Genomic DNA, 15,128 nt, shown 5'->3' with positions numbered 1-15,128 from the left:
GAAAGGGAAAGGGAAAGGGAAAGGGAAAGAGAAAGGGAAAGAGAAAGAGAAACTAGGCTTGGCTTTTAAAAATCTCAAAGGCTGGGGCTTGAGAGGTAGCGCAGGGGTTAAGAGCACTGGCTGTTCTTCCAGAGCACTCAGGTTCAATTCTCAACAGCCACATGACAGCTCACAGCTGTCTGTAGCTCCAGTTCCAGGGGATCTGATACTCTCATACAGACATCCACACAGACAAAACATCAATGCACATAAAATAAAAATAAATAAATCATAAAAATAAATAAATAAAACCTCAAAGCCCACTCCCAGTGAAATATGTCCTCTAATAAGGCCATACCCCCTAATTCTTCTCAAATAGAGCCACTCTCTGGTGACTAAGCATGCAAACATATGAGCCTACAGGGACATTCTTATTCAGATCACCACAAACATCTCAGTGATTAAAAAGACTGGCCTTTCCCCATTAGCGAAGTAAAACAGTAGATGAACCCATATTTATGAGCATCTGTGAAGAGGCATAATGCCTGGCTTCCTAAGAGTTACCGATTCCTATAGGATGCAGTTCTTGCTGCCCTAAAGCTCCTCAGTCGGGAAGACACCATCCACAAACAGTTCAAATAAACAATAGAGACTCAAATAGCATTTCAAAAATTTCAAAACAGCTGTTGTTAACAGATGAGAACAAAGTCGGTCTGGTTTTTGCAGGGAGTCTCCGCAAAACACTGGTATCATTCTGAACCCTGGTGAGTGGGCCAAGGAAGCAACCACCAACTGTCTCTTGCACTCTGGAGGTTTGTTTGTGAACCCACCTCACCTGACAGGGGCCACTTACTGTTGCTTGCAAAGGCAGGAAATATTTTAAGCATTCTAAACCTCCTTAAAATGTATTTATTTTAGATTTAAAATTTTAATTTTATGTATATGATGTTCGACCTGCGTATGCGTGTGTGCACACTGCATTCATGACCTAGTTAATCAAAAGGGGTTGGAGTCTCAGGAGCTAGAGTTATGGATGGTTTTGAGTCACTATGTAGATGTTGGGAACTGAAATCAGGCTTTCTACAGGAGCAACAAATGCTTTTCACTGCTGACCCTTCTCTCCAGCCCCTGCCCCTTTATTTGAGATTGGGCCTTGTGTACCTTAGGTTGGCTTTGAACTCACTGAGTAGTCAAGGATGACCTAGAACTCCTGATTCCCTTTCCTTCACCTCGGCGCTAGGCTTGTAAGTGTACCCTACCACACTGGGTTTTGCTGTGCTAGGACAGGACCCAGAGCTTCTGCATGTTTGGCAAACATTCTACCAACGGAGGTATATCCCTAGCCGTCTGAAACTCAGTTTTGTGAATCAAACAGAGATTCTCCCTCTCCTGTCCAGTGCAATGGCATTTCCATTGTGAATGTCATAGATGGAGGTAAGAAAACAAGTCTTGCCCAGTGAATTCAAAGCCATTTGATGGGGACACTGGAAATGCCTGCCTGGGATCTTATAAGCCCATCAGCCCCCAGCAGAAAGGGGACTTTTAAAATGCTGTGGGTGGCATCTGTGAGCTGCTGTGTCTATGCCGTATGCCCAAGTCCCCATGGGCAGGTAATCCAGGCCATGGTCACAGCTGTGGCTGTGATAGCATCACCAAGCTCAGGACTCATAATGTGCCCACAGGAGAATGAGAAGGTAAAGCCAACAGCATGCTGTCCTAATTGAGTCATATCGTATAAACCCAGAGCGAGGCTTGCTTCTCCATTCTTGCAGCCTAAGGTGAGGAGTTTCTATGCTTGCTACTGCTCGTGGGTTCGTTGTTTTATTCGAGAAGTGCTTGTTCAAATTTTTGTAATTGTGAAGATAACATGCTTATTAAAGTATTTCAAAAATGAGAACAGAATTAAAATATGCTTAATGCTATTGGCTACATTTTGACAGCTGTCTTTCTACTGTTTTTAAAATGTACTATAGAACAGGGCAAGGAGGTGCACACCTGTCATTCCAGCACCCAGTCAAGCAGGGAGATTGAGAGTTCGACGCCACCCTGGGCTCCATAGTAAATTATTTGCCACCTTGGACTAAATTGAGAGAGCCCATGTCAAACAAGGGAGCCAACAGAATTACTGCCACAACAAGCCTTTGTGCTGCCCTTTCCAGGTGGTGGAGGGAGGTTTCTGAGTTTCTGGGGGTGATGTAGGATCTAGGCAGTATCAAGGTGTGATTGATGAGTGTAAAGCGCCTGCCACTGCCCAGGTATAGGGGAAGCTGTGTATCTTAGTCGTACGGACATACATGCCTCATAGACTATGTCCGGTCCACCTCCCAGCCTCACTGCCACCTCCGTTCTTGAATATGCTGGGCCAGGATTTTTTTTCTTCTCCAGGAATGGCTCACCTGGTTTCCAAACTTCTGATCTTGGGATGAGGCAGGCAAGCTGACTACAAAGAAGGAACTAGAACTGATTTCTTGTTCTAGCCTGTTGTCTGAGGCCCTTTGGGAACATGGATGCTACGGTTGTTTGTAGTGACTTTCCTTGGTCTGGTCAAGCTGGATGTGTTGGCTTTGGCAGTTAGGCATCTTGCCTTGAGTTACACAGGCTTTCTCTCCTCAAAAGTGGTAATAGTCAGACACTGACCATTCACACCACAGAGGCAAAGCCAGCACAGGGGAAGCAGAGCCGAGTGTGAGAGATAAGAGAAGACAGACATAGCATTTAAAAGTAGTCTGAAACTGGGACTGGAGGTGTAGGTTGGTTGGCAGAATGATTGCCTGGAATAACACAACCCTAAGTTTGATTTCTGTGTTTTGTGTAAACCAAGCATGGTGGTGAATATCTGTAATGTCAGCACTCAGAGGTAGAAACAAGAGGGTCAGAAGTTCCAGGTCACGCTTGGCTACATAGTGAAGTCAAGGCTGGTTTGGGCTATATGAAGCTGTCTCCGAAGCTATCTTAAAAACAAAAAAGCAATAAAACAAAACCCAAAGTAGCCTCAAGCCTGTTCAAGTTTATGTGTGGAGAAAAGTGCCTGTGGGGTCAGATAGGAAAGGAGAACTGGCAATTGGTCTGTGCATACAGCAGGACGGTGGTTAGTTTGCTCTTGGGTCTCCTGTCTTAGGCATGTGTGCTAGGCCAGATTAGGACAGCTTTTCACCATAGTGAGCTGGAGGACAAGCAGGCATAGCATTGGGGCAATGGTAGAAAGAATGGAAAAATTTCAGGATCCTTAAAACTCCAAAGTTAAGAGAGTTGGCTAGATAGCCCAGTGGTTAAGGCTATTTGCTTCCAAGATCAGTAAAACCTCAACTCAACAAACAAACAAACAAACAAACAAACAGAACGTCCCCCCAAATAAAGGCAAACCTCAGGGAATGATGACACAATTAGAATAGCACATGACCCCGACCTGTCTGATTATGCTGCAGAGCCACCATGTCAGAGATGGAATCAGTTAATGAATGGGAGATGCCTGAGTCAAGGAGGTGCACTGGGGCTGACAACCGAAAGATCTGGAACTACCACCCGGGGAAGGGACTTTATCTAGTGGTTTATTGTCAGCCTCTTATTTAGCTAAACTAGAGATCCCTTTCACTATTGTAACAAAGAGTCTTGGTGCAAACCAGCCAGGCGACTAAACAGATGAACAGATTCTTGAAACATCCATGGAAGATCACTGGCCTTGGGGCCATATGCTGCTGTGTGTTATGAACTCATGCCATAGAGAATTTTATATTATGGAGTCAGTGGCAGATAATGGGAAGAGTTGAGGCTGTCTTGTAGTCAGGAGTGTCCTCCCTTCCTTCCCAAAGCTCATCTGGTTGAGATTCTGTAGCTCAAGCATGTGGGTGGTGTCGTCTGTGAAGGGGACGGTGAACATGTGCATTTGGTCACAGGTTTGTATTGTCTACACCCTCTGCCCGAAGTTCTGATGGGGGTGTCAGACATATGTGGATGGCTCTTAATAGATGCCAAATGAGTTTTAAGTTGGGCTGTTTGATTAAGGAAAATCTCATAAAAGTGTCATATAACCTTAACGGTGTAAATGCTGTATGATTCCAAAACTTCCACATGGGCTTAATTCTATTTTGTCTAAATGGTAGAAATTCTTAACGTTGACACCTAAGTACTGGTTGGACATCATATTTGACATGAGTTACTTTTCTTTTCTTTAAATGTAATTTGTTTAAATTTTAAAGTTCTTTGCCTGGGAAAGTGAAATGTTCACAGTTTGAAAGTCTAAAAATAAAACACCGGAGAATTGGTGCCAAAACAATGGTGTCAATCAGAAGTGCTTTCTCGATGCAGTATCAGAATGGGACTAATTACAGCATCAGCTCGTGGGGACCAGACGCTCATTGTTTTAAGCCTATTAACCACGGGCTTGGGAGACCTAAGTTCTAAAATCCTTTTAAAACTCCAGTTTTCTGATGAGTTGTGACAACCAAATATTGTGCATATGTAAGATTTGGTATGAATGGGTATGTTTCATAATGAAGCTTTTAAATCAAGCATATCCATGCCATTCTCTTGGTAGGTAGATAGGTTCCCCACATCAGCTTCCATTAAACATGCATTGTTTTTATTTTTGATTCATTTAGAAGCACATGATAATTGCTCACCCAGATCAGATTGACTAAGGTGGCTTATTGAAAATTTCTACAGAGAAGTACAAGACTGAAATCTATTAAGGAAATTGCTTTGGGAACTGGGGGAGAGGGGCAGAGCATGTGGGAACAGCTGGGTTCTAGCCTCAAGATTTCAGAAGATGTGAGGCGCCGTGAGGGAGGGTCTTGCCTCTGGAAAAGTAGTTTTCAAGCCCAAGATGCAGATAGAGAAAGAGGAAACTTCTGGAATCTCCATTTGATGGGCCTTGTTGCTCTGTGTGGTAGGGATTGGCAGTGTTCATTTCAGAAGCGTTTTGGTTTTCTGGGCTCTTTCCCTCTTCTTGGGAAGCATTTGCTGTTTATTTCATATGTAAAGTCAAAAGCACTCACAGCTACAGCTGATCAGTGTTTCCACACTATGTATAAGCCTCCTGGTAGCTTAAATAAGCAGAGTTTGAGGTCCTTTAAGTTCTAAGTATAAACTGTCCGTAATTTAATACTTATTGTGTTTTTTTCCCAACAGATGTGAATTATTAAGAAGAAAATGGCCCAACAGGACACCGTACTTCCTTCTCTTGTCAACCAGGAAGGGTATACTATCTGGAAAATATGCATCTAAGGTATAATTTTTCTTTCCATCGATCCCATGAGGGTTGCTAGGGGGTGTGAAGGTCATGATAGATGATGCCTTGTGACCGTTATGCTGTAAGGGGTCATCTTGTTTAAGGGCAAGAAGAGCATTATTGTGTCCCCCTCACAGCCCCTATAGACCACTTCATGACCCCAAAAGGTTCACAGTGGTGCTGCAATAGACTTGAACTTCCTGCCAACAGTAAAGTCACTGTGAAGCTTGAGACAAATGCTCCCATCAGCTCTTTGAAATCAGAGTTGCATATTGAATGTCTGTGGGGAAATTCTATTCACAGAGATACATTACACAGTCCGCCTATCTTAAGTTCTTTACAATGAGCCGTCATTTAAAGAGTGAGGTGACCTTACAGCCATATCTGATCTTCCTGGCTTATTTTGAAGTATCATATTGACAGCAAACAAACAAAAAAATAAAGCAAACAAGAAGACCAGACCTCATTTCCAGATGGTCTTTTTATTCATGGAACAGAATCATGGTACCCCAGGGGACATACTAGCTCTCCAAAGTCCTAGCCATCCTGACTATATCCTGTGTCATGTTTGGCCCTCATTTCTGATACTGCCTGGCCCCTGTAGGCATTGGGGTTCATAATCAGTGCTTTAGGGGAAGGGAGAAGGAGGCAGTAGCCTCTGGGGTCAGCTTGATCTGGCTATCACAGCTAATATGGGAGAGCCATGGCATGTCCATTCTGCCAGACTCCTGCTTCTTGGGGATCACAGAGCGTGCCAGCAGCCCGCTTAATTCTATGGGCACAGTCACCTTAAAGCCCTGCCTAGCTCCAGCTCCCAAAGAAAACCCTTGGATAGAAACGTTTCCTCTAATCCCATTTAGTTTGTACCTGCAGACAATTTGTATTTCTTCCTTTGGGGAGTCTTAAATCTGGCTTGGAAGATTATCTTTTTCCCAGCAACTTCGAACAGTGTGACTCCCTTCTGCAGGCGAGTGAGGACCATGCCCCGTCACAGCCAGTCCCTGACCATGGCACCCTACTCTTCTGTGAGTCTGGTGGAGCAGCTGGAAGATAGGATCCTCTGTCATGAGAAAACCACAGCAGCACTGGTGGAGCATGCCTTCCGGATCAAAGATGACATCGTCAGCAGTTTGCAGAAGATGCAGAATAAAGGGGGAGGTGACCGCTTAGCCAGGCTGTTCTTGGAAGAGCATATCAGAAACATAACCGCCATTGTGAAGCAACTGAATCGGGATATTGAGGTAAGGGGTATGCAAACCAGTGGATCATGCTGGTCTCTCAAAACCTGGGCTGTGTCAGGTTGCCCAAGTCTGAGTCCCAGCTGTCACACAGTCCTGTATGCATGCTTTTGTGTGTGCATGCTTATGCATGTATGCATGTATGCACTTGTGTATGTACTTACTTATGCATGAACAGAGATTGACTTTGGGTTTCTTCCCCTGTCGCTCTCCACATGTCCTAACTTCATTTTCATGACTGTGATAAAATACCCCAACAGAAAGCATCTTAGGGAACAAAGGGTTTATTTTAGCTTATAATTCCGTGTTACTGTCCATCATTGTGGGGAAGGTAAGGTGGGAGCTTCAAGCAGCCAGTCACATCACATCCACAGTCAAGAGCAAAGAAAAATGAGTTCATGTAAGCTGCTTTGCTTGCCCGTCAGCCTGATTTCTCCATTATCTCACAAATATCCATGGTGGATTGGCTCTTCCCACATCAGTTAACTTAAAACACACCACCCCTACACACACACACACACACACACACACACACACACACACACACAGACATGCCCACAGGCCAAACCAATGAAGATAGTCCCTCACTGAGACTCTTCTGTGATTCTAGGTTGTGCAAAGTAGACAATTAAACTATATCAACACTATAGGCTTAGATTTTTCAAAATCTACTTTAATAAGGGTTCTTAAAGGCTTCAACCTCCCTTCTAGCCTACCACTCACCAGAGGTAGGGGAAAGAAAGGTTAATAAGAAACAGGGGTTGTGGACCTGTTTAGAAATAGTTCTTTGGGGCAATTCCATCTTCATTGTGAGCAATCCAGTCCACCAGCAAACACTCGAATCAGTCCTAGCAGCTCAATCCAGAAGAAACCAAGAGGTGGAAGCAGCAAGAAGCAGCCAGAATAGAAGCAGCTGGAACACCACCAGAAGTTCCTTGGTGCTTTTCTCTCTATGAAGTCATGCCAAGCTAAGATCAGTGAAGAAAGCAAGGCAAACCAATGCCAGAGTGTCATCAGCAAAGCCCAAAGAAGACCAGCAAAGAGTTGCAAAGTGAAGCAATGCAAGAGCATCGTCTACTGTCTGTTGGGTTATACTCTTTCCAAATACCATGTGTCCTCTCAAGCATCTGCTCCAGCAAAACATCATATGCTCCTTCACCAGGCAACTTCCAGACAAACCCCATGTCCTCTCACGTGTCTGCTTCAGCAAAACATTCTCTTGTAAGACAATTTCCAGGAAAACATCATATGACATAACTGAGTCTTTAACAAAACCAGAAATTCCCACCTCACACCCCCTAGTTTTTGAGACAGGGTCTCTTACTGACTCTGAAACTGACCTTTTTGGCTAGATTGGCTCTGGTCAGCAAGCCAGAAATCTGCCTGTCTCTGCCTCCCAGCTTTGGGATTACAGGTACACACCACCACACTTGGCTCTTACACGGATGGTGTGGATCGAAACTCAGCCCATCAGTTTGCACAGCGCTCAGTTAACGAAGTGAATCATCTCTCCAGCCCTTCCCCCCTTTTGTGATGTAAGCTCACTGTATAGCATAGGCTGGCTTTGAATTTGTACCTTGTATCAGTCTTCTTCCTGCCTCTGTCTCACAAATGCTGGAACTTCAGGTACTTGGCACTAGACCTGAGCTGTCTATCTTGTCTATTATTACTAGGTATTTTTAGAACAGGATATTATGTAGCCCAGGCTGGCTTGACCTCTATGTAACCAAGGATAACCTTAAACTCCTTATATTTCTGTTTCTACCTCTTAAGTGCTGGATTATAGGTGTGTACTACTCTGCATGGTTTCATGGTGTTCAGGGGACCCAAACTAGGCTTTGGTGCTTGCTGGGAAAGCACTCCATCAACTGAGATATATCCTCCAACCCTAGGTTTACTTTAGGACAGGGTCTCATGTGTCCCAGTCTGGTCTCAAACTCACTATATAGCCAAGGCTGTCCTTGAACTCCTGATCTCCCTGCTTCCAACTTCTGGGATTAAGACTGTGTACCACAGGGCTGGAAAGTTGGCTCAGTAGTTAAAAGTGCGTGCTTCTCTTGCAGAAGACCTGGGTTTGACTCCTAGCACCCACATGACCGCTTATAGCCTCTAGTACCTCCAGTTTCAGGAGGTCAGGTGCCCTCTTCTGGCCTCCTCGGACACCAGGCATGCAAGTGCACATTCAGGCAAAATACGTATACTCATAAGCTAAAAATAAATAAATATTTTAAAAAGAATACTTTGCCCTGTCTCTTCTTTTTGCTTTTCTTTTTTTAAAATAAGTTATAGCTTTTATTTGTGTGTGTATGTGTGTTGGCATGTGTGAGTGCATGTACCATGGTGTATGTATGGAGATCAGAGAGCACATGCAGGAGTCAGTTTTATCCCTCCACCATGTGAGACCTGGGACTTGAACTCAAGGCATCAACCTTAGCAGCAAGCACCTTTACCTGCTGAGCCATCTTGCCAGCCCTGCCTTGTCTATTCTTAATGATCACCAAGGAAACTGCTTGCAGGAGTAGCAGAGTTATATTAAACTTACTGCAGTATTTGATGGCAATTACTGTCAGTGCTATGTGTGTTTATTCTAAATTTACCTTGCTGATTATTAAATCACTTTGTTTTGTTTGGCTCTCAGTTGAGAACTAGACAAAAAGTTTTCCTGTAAACTCTTTCATGCCTCTGAAGGCAGTACCTCTGTTACCAGATCAGCCCAGGCTGCTCCAGAGGAAATGTTTCTGGGCCCAAATGATTCTACAGCCCACGCTGTATTATTTGGGTGGCTTAGGCGTTTGAATGGGTTTTCACACTCCTTTATTTGGTCTGACATAGAATCAAGATGAGGCCAAGATGGTCTATCCTTACAATTTGCACATTTATTTCTAATTTTGAATTAACTGCAGGGCCCATGCAATTTAGGAGTGGCCTGGGCTTCCATCTCCACACAAGGTCAGATAGCCAGCCGGGAACCCTTTGTTTCCTGTTGGGGGTTGTGCTTAATCTTGCTTCTCTAGCTAGATTTATGTTTTTGTTTATTTGTTTAGAGGCAAGCTCTCACGAGGCCTAGGCTGCCCCTGAAGTTTCTAGTAGCCTAGGATTGACCTTCTGCCTCTAGCCCCTGTGTGCAGGAATTGCAGGTGTGTACCACCATACCCTGTTTAGGTAGCACCAAATGAGCCCAGGGCTTTGTGCATGCTAGGTCAGCATGAGCTAATTGAATTACATCTTCCAGACCCTGGACTCGTATTTTTTTCAAAATTGCTTTATTGAAGTCTAATTTATATGCCACAGAAATCCACCTACCAGTATACAAATTAAATGAGTTTTAGTAAATTTATAAAATTGCACAACCATTAACACTGTCTAATTTTAGAACATTGCCATTATCCCTTCCCCAAATTCATAGGAAATTGTAGTCCTGCCCCCAGCCTCAGGCAATCATTCATGTATGTACTCCCTCCATTCTTCCTTCCCTCCTTCTTTCTTCCCTCCCTCCCTCCCTTCCACACTCCCTCCCCACTACCCTTTTCCTTTTCTTTGAGACAACGTCCCACATGTCCCAGGCTGGCCCTAAACTCACTATGTACAGCGCTTTGCACATTCTGGGCAATGCTCCCCCACTGAGCGCTTCCCCAGCCTGCATGTTAATGTTAGTGAAGTCCACCTCATCTTGCTTTTCTCTTCTATGGTTCATGCTTTTAGTGGTATGGCCTAAAACCTGTTTTATTACTAACCCAAGGTTACAGAGGCTCTCTGCTGGGCTTCCTGCCAAACGCATAGATTTTTGAGTTGGTAAATGGAGTGAAGTGAGGTAAGGCATTTTTTAAGTAGAGCAGACTGTGAGCATCTCAGGTAAAAGCTGTCTTGTTCATCTTCCCATTGTTGAAGCACAGCGTTGAAAGGCAGTTGGGAAGGCTGTCCGGGTCCATTTGTGCTGCTGTGGTAAAGTACTGGAGAGTGGTTGACTTACAGAGAATAGAATTTATTTAATATGTGTGTGCGCTTGCGGTAATGTATTTATGTGCAGGTGGGCGTGAGAGCACGTGGGGCCAAAAGACAACCTTGGATGTCATCTCTCAAGCTCTGTACCTCTCTGTTTTTTTCTGAGGATCTCTTACTGACCTAGAGCTCCCCAAGTAGGGTAGGTCGGATGGCCAGTGAGCCCAAGGATTTCTTTTGTCCCTATCTCCCCGGTGCTGGGATTACAACTACTCAACTACCATGCCCAGATTTTTTTTTTTTAATGGATTCTGGGGACCAACTTTAAGTCCTTGTGTTTAAAAGAAATTCTTCAGTGACTGAGCTGCCCCTCAGCTTCCACGGGTCCTTTAAAATGAAGGTCCAGGATCCGTTCTTGTAGATTCTGTCCTTGTAACCTCCTCCCATGGCCGTGATGAAGACTGACCTTCAACACGGGTTTGGGAGAGTGCATGCTTATCTAAACCAGAACGAGGCTTATGAAACAGAGACATGCTCAGTTTGGAGTGAAGGCAGGTGTCTGGTTGCTGTAGATGCAATGTGCCTCTCTTTCAGGTCACTATAAAAGTGACCCACACTCGTCAGCTGGAGTGCTGAGACTAAAATCATCCCCTCTCCCCAGGGTGCTCCTTTCCCTTTTCCATTTTGCCCATTGGGAGCTCATCTTGAACCCTGAACTTTTATTTCTTCGTTTGTATTTAAGACACCATGTCTTGTAACCCAGGTTGGCCTTGAAGTAGCAACAGAGAATGGCCTTGAACTTGTGGTCCTCCAGCCTCCATCTCCCAAGTACTGGCTGCACACCCCATAGAGTAACACTTCAGACTTAGCTTTGTAAATTCAGAGTTCTAAGGACTGGGGTGTAGCTCAATGGATAGAGAGCCAGCCTAGTATATAGGAAGTTCAGGGTTGGATCTCAAACACAACAGAAACTGGGTGTGCTGGTGTACACCTATAATCCCAGCACTTGAGAGGTAGAGACAGGAAAAATCAGGAGTTCAAGGTTATCCTTGACTATATAACATGTTTATAAAACAGGCCTTGGTTACATGAGACTCTGTCTCAAAACAAAACAACCCCCCCAAAAAAACCAAAACTAAAGGCTTAGTTCAGCAGTGTAATAAATCTGAAATCACAGTTTGTTTTCTGTAACAGCTGAAATACCTTTTATGAAATGATGTTCCTGGCTTCAACCAGACAGCACCCCCTTCCATTCCCATGCATTTTTAGAGTATACAAATTTTGCAAATGAAAGGATGATTTCTGTTGTAGAGGTGGAAAACTGAGTAAAATCTAATTTGGGCAGAAAATTTGCTTTGGGTATCGGAATGTTTACTTTCTTGTCACTGGTAATAATCACGTATCATGTTGAGGTAACAGCAAGGAAATTTAGACATGTAAGATTCCACTGTGGAGTGTAGTTATATGCATATGGGCATATTTTTAACCTGAACACATCTGCCCAAACACATCTAACATGAAGAAGCTTGATGAGACGTTCAGAATGCGGCACGATAGCCAAACTTCCTCAAAAATTAAAATCCTGGCTGTGTTGGTGTGAGCTGCTATGACAAATCACCACAGGCTCAGATAGCAGAGACTTATTGTCTGCTGTGCTAGAGAGTAGGAGGTTCACACTCCTGAGCACCTTCATGCACCTGCACCTGCCCATGCACACCTGCACACATCTGTACACACCCCTATACATTCACAGGCCCTGCTTCCTACTATCACAGGAGATGGCAGAAGCAAGCTCTTTTCTTGTTCTTATTTACTATTTATTTTTGGTTATGGAATCATGTAATCCATGCTGGTCTCAAGCTTGATCTATAGCCCATGACGACTTGAGCTCCTGATCTTTCTTTCTTTCTTCTCTGAATGGTGGAATAACAAGCATACAGTACCATGTAAGTGTGTGCAGTGTGAGGGAACATGTATGATATGGTAGGCATATTTGTGCCAGACCAATACATCCCCAACCCACGTGTTATATTAGCAGTGCTACATATGGAACCCAGGTCTCTCTAGTAATCCTATGCATTAGGCTTCTTATCCCTATAGCCAAACTATATTTCAAAGACCTCCTCCTAATGTTGGAGGTTAGTCCGCGTATGAATTATAGGAGGATGCAATGATGGAATCCTCAAAGGAACTCCTTGTTTATCAGCAGTATAAAATCGGGGTGGTAGGGTGGCCGGAAAGGTGGCTCAATACTTAAGAACACTTGCTGCTCAAGTATGAGGATCAGAATTTAGATCCCAGCACCCACAGGAGGTGGCTTGCAACATTCCAGCTCCTGGGCACCTGCATGCACCTGCACACATACACATGCCTGCACACTCACACCTACACTCACACCTACACACACACCTACACACACCTGCATACACACCTGCGCCCACGCACACATAATACAATTTTTTAAAAAATCTTTTTGAAAGAGTCATGTTATTATTACACAAGATAATAGTAGTGAGAAAAGATGATAGTTGCATATCTAAGATGAAGAGACATTGATGTATTCAGGTTGTATGCAAATGTGTGGTAGGCGCATTTGTGCCAGAGAGCTAGAGTCTGACTGAATTTCTTCTGTAAATTGCTTGGCTCTTTGTTATTTTTTTAATTAATGTTTTATACTTGTTTTTCAGTTCACTCTAAAGTTTTATTGGATATTGTTCTGTTAAGAATCATGGCTGTAGGTAATTTTTTTTAAATGTTATAAAGCTGAAGCTAAGGCTGTCTGCACCGAACTGCACTCCAGTGGGGTGAGAGGTTTGGCGTCTAGATTTTATGTATTTATCTGACAAGGGAATTCCGGCTGCACCCTGAGAGAGCTGGCTCCAGTCTAATCCCTTTTAGGGAGATTTGAGGGATTATTACCATACCTTACAAAAAGCATCCGAGGTGGAGGGTCCTGAGGCTTGAACCTAGGACCTTGTACATGCTAGGCAAGTGCTCTGCCTCTGAGCTATGTCCTCCAACTGCATGCTGTTGTTACTGGTTTCCTTTATGTGTGTAGGCGTTTTGCTTGCATGTATGTCTGTGTGTCATGTGCCTGGTGCCCACAGAGGCCAGAAGAAGGCATCAGATCCCCTGTAACTGGAGTTCCAGGTGGTTGCGAGCTTCTGTGTGGGTTCTGGAAGAGCAGCCAGTGTCTAAGCCATCTCCCTAATTCATGTTGTTTTTACTCCACTTTCTACGCCTGACCCACTAACAGGAAATAGAATCGGGTGCTCACTGGCTATTCATCCTGTTGACATAGCATTTTGTGTGCCAATTCTTTTTTGTTGTTGTTTTTTAACATTTTATACTTTTTTGAGAATTTTAGACATGAGTCCTGTATTTAAATATTTCCACCCCAACTTGTCCCTTCTCCAACTCCTCTGATGTCACATCCGAGTCCCTCTCAACTTCATATTTTTTCTTTAATTATTCTTGTTGTTACATATATGTGAGTGTGTGTGTACACACACACAGGCACAAAACTGGCTGAGTCCACTGAGTATTGCACAAGTTAATTTTTGAATAGCAGGTGTCTATTTTGTCATATATATTTTAAAATTTTTATTACATTTATTTTGTTTATCTTTATGTGTGTATGCCCAGTTTAGAGACAGAGGACAACTTTCAGGAGTCTGTTCTTTCTTTCTTTCTATCATGCGGATTTTGAGAATTGAATGTAGATCATCAGGCTTGGTTGCAAGAACCTTTACTCACCGAGCTATCTCCCTTCTCCCACTATATATATATATTGAGACAACATCTTATGCAGCCCAGGCTAGTCTTGAACCCCCTTTACAATGAGCAATAACCTTGAATGTTTAGTCTTCCTATCGACATCTTCATTTACTGGAATTACAGGTAGGAGTCCCCAAATTTTGTTTCTATAATGTTTGAGATTGAACCCAGGACTTTTAGCTGTACCAGGCAAGTACTCTACCAACTAAGCTACACCCCAGTCCCTGCCTCCTATACATTTTATTGTGTCTGGCTCATCTTTGAGGTCCTGATCACCAATGAGATTATGATAATCTGTGAACCTTCTACCTAGAAGACCAGGCCTGAATTATAAAGCTAGGTGCTTCATTAATTGATAATAAATTTGGGTTGAGGCAGGAACTGTTGGAGTGACAGGAGCTAACATGTTTCCCCAGGGATTCAAGTTTCAGCCCTTAGCCCAGCCCCACACCACACTCCAACGGGCATGTGGGCGGTGAAGGCTAAGTAACCATGGTAACACTAGTTTATATCAGTGAAATAAGACAATGGGATGGAGAGTAACTATAAGTCTGTTTAGAAAAGAAGTTTACATGTGAAGGGCAACTGAAGATGGCAGGGGACAGCCAAGCTAAGTTGAAGGGGGTTTCTAAGGAGCCTGTGCCAGAGGCAGAAAGGACTGACTCAGTCTGAGGACCAGCAAGCAGCCTACCTGGTCATGAGCTGAAGGAAGGGACCACTCAGAACCTTGAAGACCAGGATATAATGTTTGGATGTTGAAGCCCTTATCTAGGGCTCTTGGAGGGTAAGCCAATATATATAATTTTTAAAAACCATCATGTAGATGTTTTTGTTTGTGGGTTTTGATTTTTTTGAGACAGTGTTTCTTTGTGTAGACCTGAATGTCCTGGAGCTCACTCAGTAGACCAGGCTGGCCTCCTTTGCTATCTGAGTATTGAGATTGTGCCACCACTGCCCTGCAGGATGTT

General features: G+C 43.7%; 1 protein-coding gene across 2 annotated transcripts in view; it reads left to right on the top strand.

Moving 5' to 3' along the window:
• Fam81a (family with sequence similarity 81 member A) overlaps positions 1–15,128 on the top strand; it is a 52,480-nt gene that overhangs the window by 12,125 nt on the left and 25,227 nt on the right. For both annotated transcript variants that reach the window (XM_028771409.1, XM_028771408.1), the window contains exons 2-3: positions 5,107–5,203; positions 6,174–6,447. In XM_028771409.1, coding sequence (XP_028627242.1) covers positions 5,193–5,203; positions 6,174–6,447 — 285 coding nt within the window. In that variant the 5' untranslated portion in view covers positions 5,107–5,192. The remainder of the gene's footprint in view (positions 1–5,106; positions 5,204–6,173; positions 6,448–15,128) is intronic.

The sequence above is a fragment of the Grammomys surdaster genome, unplaced genomic scaffold, assembly GCF_004785775.1.
Source record: "Grammomys surdaster isolate TR1022 unplaced genomic scaffold, NIH_TR_1.0 206, whole genome shotgun sequence".
Taxonomy (NCBI): Eukaryota; Metazoa; Chordata; class Mammalia; order Rodentia; family Muridae; genus Grammomys; species Grammomys surdaster.
The sequence above is the reverse complement of the archived record's forward strand: the minus strand, read 5'-3'. Positions and strand labels throughout refer to the sequence as shown.